Consider the following 12445-nt stretch of genomic DNA (forward strand, 5'->3'; position numbering starts at 1 on the left):
CATTTGGAGGTGTTTTGCCATGGATTTAATTTCACACAACTCCCTGCTGTTGGAATGTAATAAAAAAAAAAGTAGGCAACGTGCAGATTTTGAATGTACAATTGAGCAATCGCGGCCAATCCTTGATATGAAAAAGCAAACTTACATTTGGGCCCAAAACTTGGATTTGCTTACAAAGGTTCTTCTACAACTTTTCGTATCTCTATGGATTAGCCGTGGAGAGGAGGGGGGGGAGAGAAAAAAAGCGCGGGAAAGGCCGGAGCGGTGGCGCAAGCGCGATGAGAGGGAAGGCCCGAAAGGGCGCGCATGCGTAGTGGGGGGAAAATGGCGGCTGGATCTGAGGAAAACTTCCTCCTTCTTTGATTGCAAGCTCTCCTCTAAACGATAGTGTCCCTAAGCATGTACAGAGTGCTCCCAAACCACATGCATATAAGATTTTTGGATCTATGTTTTGCAATGCCCATCTTTAAAGCTGTCACCGTTCCAGCAATTCTTACTGACATATTTGTTTTATTGCACCAATTAATAAATTTATAAATACTCAGCTGCAGAAGGAATGCACAACTGAAGTGCCATACATGAGACAACAGAGAGATAAGGGGTCCTTGGTGCTCTTGGTTATTTTCTTGTAGACGTTTCATGACCCAACTAGGTAACATCATCCAGTGCTGAAAAGGAGTGGGGTTTTGTTGCAAATTCCCCCTTCTAGCATGGATGATGTTACCTAGTTGGGTCATGAAATGTCTACAAGAAAATAACAAAGCTCAGAGAGCACCAAAGTTCTGGTTTACACATAACTCCCCTCCGTGTAGTTGAAGCTTGGTCATCAAGACAGTTTGTAAACTATACAAAGAACTATATACTTTTGTATTTTCTTTTTTTTCTTATTTTGTTCTCCTCCTTTCTTTTATTCTCCTTTTTAACATTTCTTTTTCCTTCTCTGTGGTTTTAAAAGGGTAAAACTAAACATTCAATAAAATTATTTTGAAGAGGGGGAAAAAAAAAAGACATTCATTTGTTTAAGACGATAAGGGTTCGTTCAGTCATTGGTGACCAACAATCCTCATGATTACATCGTGAGTGGATCAACGACCAAGAACTCAAAAAAACGCAAAAGGAAACAGGTTTCAATTTTTTTTTTCTCTCCGTTTCTTTTTATTTTCACCGACAGCCAGAATGGAAAACATTATCTAAATACAGAATTCTGCCATGGTCTTAAGAAATTTCAAATATCATCCCCGACAGAAGATTTATCTTCTGGGATATGTCGGTCTGAAGGCTTGGTGGTCAGGTACTGCTCGACCATTCGGGGTAGAAAACCTTGTAGGAAATGAAAAAAATCTTGAAAAACCGCTCCCTGTTCAGGGTGTGGGGTGAAATTTAGGCTGACCTGTGGGTCGTGTTCCCCAGAACCACCGTCCCTGATCGTGGCGCAAACGGTGAATCCAAACAGCGGATCTACGGGCCTGGTTTGCCGCTCCTGTTGGGAAATCGCCTCTGATACTTTGCCTTCCAACTCTAAGGGATCAGCGGTTCTTTTAGGATCCGTTTCCGGGCTGCTGATTTGTCGCCGGACGCGGCGTCTTCCTAACCAGACATGGTGCCAGGCGGTGCAGTCCCATGTCACACTTTCTGCCTCGGGAAGGCAACACTCCGTCCGCGGTTTCTTCGCAGGAGGAGAACCCAACTCTGCATCTTCTACGTCTGGAGGTCGCTTGGAACCCACCGACAATTGTTCGGTTTTGGTGTTCAGCTGCTCCTCCTCCTCCGGATCGCTGCTGAGGGATTCCCGATCGTCTCCGAGTCCCTGTGAATTCTCCGAGCAGCTGCATTTCAACACGTGCTGCAGGATGAATGAGACGCCTGCGCACACTCTTCGAAACCAGAGCTGGGGGAAATCCCTGTTCGGGTGCAGCTCCGAGTGGGACCCCAGAGATTGTGTCGCCGGCGTTAAGGGGAGGAGGATAACCTGCCGTTCCGCAGCTTGAGGGCTGCTGGGCTGAAAGAGACGAACCAGCCCCCAGTTCTTCCCCTTGCTGGATTTACGTTGGTATTGCAAACTCCGGCAGTATTTCGCAGCGTCCTGGCAACTCCGCTGTAGACGCAGCGCCGTCTTTTCGTTGACGTTGGCCGCTACATTGTGGCTCAGCTCAAAAGGATCCTGGAGGTTGACGGGGCCCATCTTGAATTTCTGACCAGCGTCAGATAACAGGAAATCGGAGAGAGGGAGTGACCGGCTCTCGCGCAGGGAGATCACCCCACTGGCGAAATTGTAGCTTTCGAAGACGCGAAAAAACTCAGCCAGAAGGGAGCCTGGAACGAAGGAGACAAATGTGAGCATTAGGGAACGTTGAGTTTTTCTAGCCAAGCTCTGATTTGGAGCTTGTTATGTGTGCTAAACCAGGATGGGTGACTTAGCTTTCTAAGTGAGTGAACATGGCAGTTTCATTATGGAATTAATTGTGCAACCGTATTCATGTCAGTACTCCCATCCAGCCGCTGTGGGTAACCCTGGGAGACAGCCTTGAGAGAGATATGTCTGGAATGTGCATCTGTCTTTGGCTGCCGTGATCCCCCCTTGCTTATGGCAACTCGGGAGAAGGCCAGGGATGCTTTGCGAGTTGACAGTGTGATTTGCTTAACAACCAGGGCAAAAAAGGTCATAAAATCATGGTGTAACTCACTTAATACCTGCCTTGATTAGCAATGGAAATTCTCTTCCCAATTGTGTTCATAACTTGAGGATTATCTGTATTAATTTATTAGTTACATTTATACGTCACCGTGAAAACAGATTCAGGGCGACATAAGTCACATTTTTCAAGGACTGGTCCTAACCCTCACTCGCTCAGTGCCGTCATGATTCAAAGAGTTGCAGAACGAACGGTCGTAAGTTGAGAATTAACTGCCTGTATTTAAATAAAAAAAGAAATCCAACTTAAAAACTCTTTGTTAGCAACTCACAACAGCTCTCTGTGTTCCCGCTGGGTTGCAACGAAGCCGGATCTTTAGGGAAAGTGCAGTCCCAGCCGTCCACCACCGTCAGTTCTCCATCATCTGAGAAGAGAGGGGAAAAAAGATGGGAAGAGGATGAAAAAAAAGAAAAAAATTATTGTCGGCCAAAACCGACAAATTATGGTTTTGTAGCCATAATAAAAAATTTTCTTGTGAGAACCAAGGCCCTTCCTGCCAGGTGCAAGGAGGTGCAGTTTGAGACCAACTGATCCTTGGACTGCAACCTGATTGCACCTTGCGATGGATCGCATCGGCAGGGGAAGGAAAAATTTACTTTTAACTGGGGGGAAACCCAAGGGGGGGGCGATAACCCCGGACATGCCAATATGACATGCCTAATAAATCTACACTTTGGGAGTTTTGATTCTGTTGGGTGTATTACTTGGAACCCCGACATTCACCTGAAAGATCCTTCAACTGGGCTACTGTCGGTAAGACGGGAGGGCTGCGTGTCTGTAGGAAGAAGAATACCAGCAATGTCAGCGCGTAGTTATTGAGGAGGGGGCCTCCACCAAAAAGATTTCCTGCAAAAAAATAAAAAATGAGGAGGGGAGGGCATTAGGAGGAAAAGGAGGGCCAACTCAAACAACTTCATCCTTTTAAATGACTTTTCACATTGATTTTCCTTCCTTATCTTCTTTCTTTTCTTCTTCTCTGCATCATCCCTTCCCTCCTTTCTTCCTTCCATCCATCCATTCATCCAGCCAGCCAGCCAGGGATTGGACTAGAAGACGTCAAACATCCATTCCAACTGTTATTCTGCTATCCTTCCTTCTTCCTAATTTATTTTTTCCTTCCTTCCTTCCCCTCCTTCCTTCCTTTTCCTTTTCCCTTTCCCTCCCTCCCTCCCTTCTTTCCTTCCTTCCTGCCATGCATTCTTCCTTCCTTTCTTCCATACATCCTTCCTTCCTCTCCTTATCTTTTTCCTTTCTCTCTGCCTCATTCCTTCCTTCTCCCTTTCCCTCTCTTCCCATGCATCCATCCAGCTTTTCCATTTTACCTGCCAACCCTTGCTGCTTTGCCCAGTAGCGCACCGCGTAAACCAGAGGCCTCACACGCTCATCCGCTTCTGTGCAAAACTGCAGGAAGCGGGTGTTACACAGAGCCAGCCTGTCAAGCAAGAAGAAAATGGAGTATAAATCAGAATTATCCTGTGCAGAGCTGAACCGCTTCTTTTATAGCAGGATATCTTGCAATATTCTCCTCGGGTCCCTCCTAAATTCAAATTTCCCCGATCTTAATCCGGCTCCTTTGCCATTCGATCAGTCTTTTCTCAATCTTGTCAACTTTTAAGAGGTGTGGATTTCAGCTCCCAGAATTCCCCAGCCAGCATCCTGGAACTTGAAGTGCACACGCCCCTTAAAATTCACAAGGCTGAGAAACGTTGCTCTTAAATCCCACTGATTCTCTGCCGTTATCCGGAGCCTAAATGTCTCAAAACGTTTGGTTCACTATCGGATTGTCTTGGATTGATAACCCCAGTCGAGCCCAAAATTTCTGTTGCTAAGGGAGACAACTCTGTATTGAATTTTGGCCCGTTGTATGGCCTTCCTTCCCACAGTTGTGCAGTTGTTAATTTAATCACACAGTTGGTTAAGTGAATCCGGCTATCCCACTGGCTCTTATTTGTCAGAAGGCTGCAAAAGAGAATCACGTGACTACTGGATACCGCAACCGTCATAAATATGAGCCAGTTGCCAAATGTCTGAATTTTGATCACCTGATCGGGATGTTACTTTACGCTTCATTGTCATTGTTAAGCAAATCACACTGTCAACTCGCAAAGCATCCCTGGCCTTCTCTCAAGTTGCCATAAGCAAGGGGGGATCACGGCAGCCAAAGACAGATGCACATTCCAGACATATCTCTCTCAAGGCTGTCTCCCAGGGTTACCCACAGCGGCTGGAGGGGAATGTTCTCTACAACCCAGGAAATTGCTCCGTTGGCCAATGTGATTGATGACACTGGTTACACAGTACACCCATACAACGAAATTCACATAACACCCAAAGACCAGGCCCAACATACATATCAATCCACAAACACCCCCCCACCCACCACAAATTCCCCACCCCTAAACCACCCAAACATCAACACAATAGACCAAGTAATGCTGTCCAACAGCTCACTGATCGTGGCTCTTGAGTTCATGATTGAGTGTAATTATAGCGCTGGGATAAAAATCATTCAGAAAACGTGTGGCCTGAGTTTTAATTGTTCTGTATCATCATGTTGCTATGGTTGTAAGTGTGAAAACGGTCGTAAGTCACCTTTTTTTCAGTGCCGTTGTAATGTCCGGCCACTGAACGAATTATTTTAATGCGAGGACTATCTGTAACCTGCTGCAACAGGCTGATCTTGACCGAGTAGAAAACTTTGCTAAAGAGAAATGAATTCCGTACTTGTTGTTTATGGAGATGTCGCCCCTCAAGCCGGACTCCTTGTGGCAAAATTTGACAACGGGACGGCGGGCGGTGGAGACCACCTGGACGTGGTGAACTCCTGGCACGCACTTCTGCAGCACGGTGGCCACCAGATCGAGGATTTCAGGCACGGTGGCTGTGACCAGGTCAATGTCAGACAAGATCGAATCTTCGGAGCGAGATTCCATTTCAGTGGCTTCTTCCTCTGCCTGAAAAAGAATTGAGAGAGGATTAAATCCAAGAGTGTATAAACCTACGACCACAACTGAATCCAAAATTTCCTGGCTGGGGAATTCTGGGAGTCGAAGCCCACACCCCCTTAAAGCATGCTGGCTGGGGAATTCTGGGAGTTGAAGTCCACCCCTCATAAATTGGCTGGTTGAAAAAACACTGATGCAAAGTGGTCTTGCCAAGTTTAACGAAGGTTTCCTATCTCTAACAAGAGAGATGGGACAAAACAAACATCTCCATTTGACCAAGATTTAACCCAGCCTCTTTTCCTCACCAGTGGCTTATCAGTTGTCTTGGCAGACGCCTGGAAGTTTTTCGTCTTCTCCAGATCCAGGAATAAATCCAAGTCACATCCAGAGACGCTGAAGCCGTTCACGGAAGACCCAAAGGGAAGGATGACCGATTCTGTGTGTTTGGGGGGAAAAAGACCAGTTGTAAAACCAGAAACTTTCCTAATATCCAATCGAAGCAGAGGGCAAAAAGTGAGCTTCACCTGGGAAGAATTCAGAAAACACCTCCTGGAACAGCTTGACGAGCAAGTCTCGTAGTCGCTGCTCGCTCTCGGAAAATTCAAACAGTTGCACCATTAAAGACATCTGGGCATCGACCTGCAGGGGGAAAAAAATATATGAAGGTTTTTCTGCCACCAACTGTATTCAGAGGAATTCTTTACGACATTCCCCAAAAGCCTTTTTGAAGATTGAATCCTCCACGACAGTGTTTTTTTTCAAACTTGGCAACTTTAAGATAGGGGAAGTTCAACTCCCAGAATTCCCTAGCCAGCATGCTTTAAGATGGGTGGACTTCAACTCCCAGACACTTACATCATCCACTTGGCAGATGTTTTGTGCCAATTTCTCTGGGCTCAGCTGCTCCCGCCTGGCTGACCCCTGTTTTTTTGGCGGGGTGTATCTGAAATCCTTCTTCTCACGCGGCTTGACACGTAATTTCTGGCCCCCTAGACTATGTTGTGGCTCTGCTAATACTTTCTGGAGTATCTCCTCGTCCTGCAGTTCCACAATTGCATAGACCCCCTGCAGAAAAAGGAAAGGAGCATTAAGCTTGCAAATTTTCCCCGTGACTTCTTTTTTCAATCAATCATAAGTGACAGCCTAAAGCCGTGATGGCAAACCTATGGCATGCGTGCCGGAAGTGGCACGCAGAGCCATCTCTCCGGCTATGCAAGCCGTCTCCGTTTGTTCTTCCAGGTCTCGGCGCACCGGCCAGCTGCTCTTGACAGTTAGAACAATTGATCAGTGGAACAACTTGCCTCCAGAAGTGGTGAATGTTCCAACACTGGAAGTTTTTAAGAAGATGTTGGATCACCATTTGTCTGAAGTGGTTTATAGGGTTTCCTGCGTAAGCAGGTTGGACTAGAAGAGGGGTCAGCAACCTGCAGCTCTGGAGCCGCATGTGGCTCTTTCACCCCTCTGCTGCGGCTCCATCACTCAAAATATGCATCACAACCGCCAATGTGCGTCACCCGCCAGCACACGATTTATTGAGCTTTTCTACCCCTGGTAGGCCAAGCATGGATAAATGCAAGAAATGAAAAGTTTCAGAAGAAAACAGAATGTTTAATTCAATTACAGATGCTAGTTTTGTGGCTGCTCAAGAAATAAGTTAGGCACGGGAAGAGTTTTGTGACTCCCGGTGTTTTCTTTTCTGCGGGAAATGGGTCCAAATGGCTCTTTGTGTGTTTAAGGTTGCAGATCCCTGGATTAGAACACCTCCAAGGTCCCTTCCAACTCTGTTATTCTATTCTAAACCAGAAGAGCATCCGTCCTTCCGGTTTCTGGAATGCACCTGCACTCCAGCCACCTGGTCTTCCCATTTCTGTCACGCATGTGCGCGCAAAGACCAGCTGCACACCGGAAAATGGAAGATCATCTTCCCAGTGCGCTGATGTGTACATGCACGCACGCACAGTCCCGTTTCAGCACTCGATGCCAAAACGGTTCGCCCCCATTGGCCTCTAGCAAGGGGGAAAGGGATCAGATTCACCTTATCTTTGTCCATCACCACATTGATTACATTCCCGTAGGTTTCGAAATAGCTGCTCAGCTCCAAGGCTGTTGTCCCTTTCTGGAACCCGCTGACAAAAATACTGCGGAGTTCCTGAGATTGACGGACGCTACGAAGGTTTTCCAGGCGCTGGTGTTTTTTGCCACGCAGATGATCGTCCAAGCTGGGCTCTAAAACATCAAAGCAACCATTCTTCATTTGCAGTTTTGGGAAAAATCACAAGGAATGTATTTTACTGAGCGAAAGGCAATCGCTCCAGCTTTCTTCAACCTTTTAACGCTTCTCAGAAAGGGAACGGGAAAAAAAAACCACCTCTGCCTCGGCAGAAAAGTTGCTATTAGTATTGAAATTTTGATGTTTGCTTTTGGTTGTTTATGTCTTTTGTTTTTTGTATGCGTGTTTTTTTTTCTTGCTTTTTTTGAGCATTATGTTTCTTTTTGTACTGTGTATTTTAATCTTTGGAAATTTAATAAATATTATTTTAATTTTAAAAAAAACCTGCCTCGGAAGATGAGGTTCTACATGGACTCACTGCATCTTAAGCTATTTTATATTAGGTTTATTTTAGAAAAATCCAGTTTCGTTGGATTTATCAGATTCTGAGCTGCATTCAAAAATCTTAAAGAGAGTTTCTTTCATTATTGTGGTTATGTTGGATATATATATAGCCACATCTTGGTTCAGTGACCATCATAATTTCAGCAAGGTATTTTTTGGGGGGAAGGGTGGAATCTCCATTTATCTTTAATTTATGCTTAATTAAATTTGCAGGACTGGACCCCTTTGGCTCCAAATTCCTCTTTGGTTGCAAAGGAAGGAGGTTTCAAAGGAAAGCTGAAAAAGAACCAACGTTTTACTTTTTTTAAGAAAAGGTACAAGAGTGCCTCTGACCATGGGCAGAGTGCTGCCAAATTATCTTATCTTTAGCCACACCCTGCCCCATTTTTATTAGGTCAGAACTCCCCACGTGCCAAAAGTAGCCCTAAAACCTCGATTTGAGGAGTTTATTCTAAATTTAATTTAATTTTACGGCCTTAGGCCCCTGCTTGACCCTTGACCCCACTCACGGTTGGCCACCGTCACGTGACACAGACGGCACCGAAAAGCCCCGCGGGGCAGAGAGTCCACATCGGCCGCCGTTCCTTCTTCCTCCATTTCCCTCCACGGCCGGAAGCTGGCCTGTCTTCACGGAAGTTCCGCCCAAAATGATTTTGCCGCTCTTGCTCTACACCTTTATGGGTTTTTTTTTTTTTTTTGCCTGAAAGGTCGAAGCGGCTATTAGAGTGTATCATGTGATATCCGTCTGAGGACGTCACGATCATAGAGATAAAGGAAGCAATCGAAGTTTTATCCGCTGAAACTTCCGGATCCCGTTCGAAGTTCGCCCCTTGAGTGGCCGAGAAGGAAGAGGGTTCATTGAGTGGCTTCGCGTCTCCATAGAGGTAGAAAAAGAAGCAAAATTCTTGTAAGGCCGGCAGCGTCCACGAATTAGCCAGCTTTTTAGCCAAACTTCCGGGTGGAAACCGAACTCGGTTTTCCATGCTTATTTATTATTCAACGTGCTGCATTTTATAGCAATCAAATATAGCCAAATAAAATAAGTTACCGATGCACGATTTTGCCCTAGAAGCGACAAAATTGCTTTTTCTGGCTTTTGCCCAAAATTTAGGATTTTAAAGGTGTTTTAGACAACTTGGGCTGTCCTGTGATCCGGTTGAGGGCTCGTTTGGGAAAAGCACTGAGAAGTTAGCATTCTAGGAGACTAGACGACCTCCAGAGTCCCTTCCAGCTCTATTCTGGTTGGTAGGAGCTGGAAGAAGACCTTGGAGGTCTTCTGGTCCAACCCCTGCATAAGCAGGGCACCCTATACCGTTTGGGGCAAGTGACTGTCCACTCTTTTCTTTAAAACCTCCAGTGGTTAATCACTGATAATCTGTGTTGGAAAAATAAAGCAGGAGCATAAATTAGATAGGTAATTAGGAGATAGATAGATGATAGATTAAATTAGATTAATAGATAGATAATTAGATTACATTAGGAGATAGATATGAGAGAGAGAGAGAGAGAGAGAGAGAGAGAGAAAGAGAGAGGAGATAGAGACAGATAGGTTAGAGATAGATAGATAGATAGATAGATAGAGAGAGAGAGAGAGAGAGAGAGAGAGAGAGACAGATAGGTTAGAGAGAGATACCGATGATAGAGACAGATAGATTGATTGATAGAGATAAAGAGATATAGGTTAGAGATAGATTAGAGAGATACCAATAGATAGATAGATAGATAGGGATAGATAGACAGAGAGATAGAGAGACAGATAGGTGAGAAATAGATTAGAGAGATACCAATAGATAGGGATAGATACAGATAGAGAGATAAGAGACAGAGAGACATAGGTTAGAGATAGATTAGAGAGATACCAATAGATAGATAGGGATAGATAGACAGAGAGATAAGAGAGAGAGAGACAGATAGGTTAGAAATAGATTAGAGAGATACCAATAGATAGGGATAGATAGATAGAGATAGGTTAGAGAGATAGGTGTGTGTGTGTGAGAGAGAGAGGAGATAGATTACAGATAGGTTAGAGAGAGACATTAGAGAGAGATACCGATAGATGATAGATAGATAGAATGAACATAGCGGCAAGAGATATAGAGACATGATAGATGGATGGATGGACCAATGAATGGATAAGAGAGATGGAGATGATGGATAGATAGGTAGATAAGCAATAGCACTTAAGGCTGAAATCCAGCAGGTTCTGGAGAAGCGGAAATTTTGAGTAGTTCGGAGAACCAGCAAATAACCATCTCTGGCTGGCCCCCGAGTGGGATGGGAATGGGGATTTTGCAGTATCCTTCCCCTGCCACGCCCACCAAGCCACACCCACAGGACCGGTTAGTAAAACAAAATTGAATTTCCCCACTGCTTATATACCGTTTCCCAGTGCTAAATAATAAAAGATAAACATTGAGGAGGGATATATGTCATTTTAATTAAAAATAATATATTTTAAATTAGAATTGTTATTTTAAATTCCTTCCACGGGAGTTCCTGTTTGAACAGGAAACTCTCCTGAATTCAGCTTGATTTTTTTTTGTCCTCGCTGAATTCAGGCTTTACAGAAGGAAGCAGAGGTCGACACCTTGCAACCAAGCTACAGGCAGACCTAACAACTGGCGCCAGGGCCAAGGAACGAGGCCACCGATCAGGTGAGAGCTGGCTTGGAGGGAAAAGGTATAAAAGGGGAGCCTGACCGGATAGCACAGAAGGAGAGAGCTGGAGTCCTGGAAGAGATTTTATGCTAGATGGGAAGAGCTGAAAGTCAGAGAAAAAAAGAGTCTTAAATTAATCTACTAATATCTACTGTATGTATGAGATCTTCCTGCCATTGGCTTCTTGCTACCAGGAAGATATTGGATCTGTCCGTTTAAACATGAGAAGATAAACTGCGTAGAAAAAAGTTTCCTAATCCCAATAATATAATTCAAAATCAAAGCTAAATAAACGTTTTCTCTAGGTGGCTTGCTTTAGTAATTAAGTCACTGGTTAGAAACTAGGAGACTTGACTTCTAGTTCTACTTTAAGTATGAAAGGTACTGGATGGCTTTGGGCCAATCACCAGGAGATGGTGAGTTCTAGTCCTGCTTTAGGCATGAAAAAAAAAAAACTGGGTGACTTTGGGCCAATCACCAGGAGACTGGGAGTTCGAATTCTAATTTAGGCATGAAAAGAACTAGGTGACTGGCCAATCACCAGGAGACGGGAGTTCTAGTCCTCCCTTTAGCATGAAAGAACTGGGTGATTTTGGCTGATCACCAGAAGACAGGGAGTTCTAGTTCTATCTTAGGCATGAAGGCCCACTGGCTTAACTTGTGCCAAGCATCAGGAGACAGGGAGTTCTAGTCCTGCCTTACGCCTTAATGCCTTATTCCATTCTATTATTATTCCATTCCATTCCACTCCTATTCTATTATTCTATTCTATTATTATTCCATTCCTATTCTATTCTATTCTATTATTATTCTATTCTATTATTCCATTCCATTCCTATTCTATTCTTCTATTCTATTATTATTCCATTCCTATTCTATTCTATTCTTCTATTCTATTATTATTCCATTCCTATTTTATTATTCCATTCTATTCTATTCTATTATTATTCCATTCCATTCCTATTCTATTCTATTATTATTCCATTCCATTCCATTCCTATTCTATTCTTCTATTCTATTATTATTCCATTCCTATTTTATTATTCCATTCTATTCTATTCTATTATTATTCCATTCCTATTCTATTCTATTATTATTCCATTCTTATTCCGTTCCTATTCTATTATTCTATTCTATTATTATTCCATTCCTATTTTATTCCATTCTATTCTACTCTACTCTACTCTACTCCATTCCATTCCATTCTTATTCCATTCCATTCCATTCCAATTCTATTATTCTATTCTATTATTATTCCATTCCATTTTATTATTCCATTCCATTCCATTCTTATTCCATTCCACTCCTATTCTATTATTCTATTCTTTTATTATTCTATTCCTATTCTATTCTATTCTATTATTATTCCATTCCATTCCATTCCAATTCTATTATTCTATTCCATTCCATTCTATTGGATTAATTTCCCAAACAAACTGTCAGCCACCATAGCAGAGCAAGAACTCTGGATAAAAGAAAACCTGCCCTTTTCTCAAATCCTTACCAAAGACGCAGAGGAAAGCTGGCAAAGAAAAA

At 43.6% G+C, this 12445-nt stretch overlaps 1 protein-coding gene across 1 annotated transcript; it reads right to left on the reverse strand.

Moving 5' to 3' along the window:
* Positions 1–1125: 1125 nt before the first annotated feature.
* TUT1 (terminal uridylyl transferase 1, U6 snRNA-specific) lies at positions 1126–8943 on the reverse strand. Its single transcript, XM_034425328.3, has 10 exons — positions 8762–8943; positions 7674–7864; positions 6494–6703; positions 6163–6277; positions 5944–6074; positions 5418–5647; positions 4016–4125; positions 3417–3539; positions 2965–3057; positions 1126–2313 (listed from the first exon to the last, which is right to left on the reverse strand). Exons 1-10 carry the CDS (start codon positions 8847–8849, stop codon positions 1226–1228), a joined length of 2379 nt encoding a protein of 792 aa, XP_034281219.3. The 5' UTR covers positions 8850–8943; the 3' UTR covers positions 1126–1225.
* Positions 8944–12445: the final 3502 nt, after the last annotated feature.

Source organism: Pantherophis guttatus, chromosome 18 (assembly GCF_059756535.1).
Source record: "Pantherophis guttatus breed Tessera chromosome 18, ASM5975653v1, whole genome shotgun sequence".
Lineage (NCBI taxonomy): Eukaryota > Metazoa > Chordata > Lepidosauria > Squamata > Colubridae > Pantherophis > Pantherophis guttatus.

Bases quoted from the DNA above. Each gene is read 5' to 3' on its own strand.
- TUT1 (XM_034425328.3), bottom strand. From the start codon at position 8,849: ATGGAGGAAGAAGGAACGGCGGCCGATGTGGACTCTCTGCCCCGCGGG. The intron at 6,278-6,493 runs GTAAGTGTCTGG...TTCCCCCTGCAG, and splicing joins ACATCTGCCAAGTGGATGAT to GTCGATGCCCAGATGTCTTT. The intron at 3,540-4,015 runs GTAAAATGGAAA...ATTTTTTTGCAG, and splicing joins AAAGCAGCAAGGGTTGGCAG to GAAATCTTTTTGGTGGAGGC.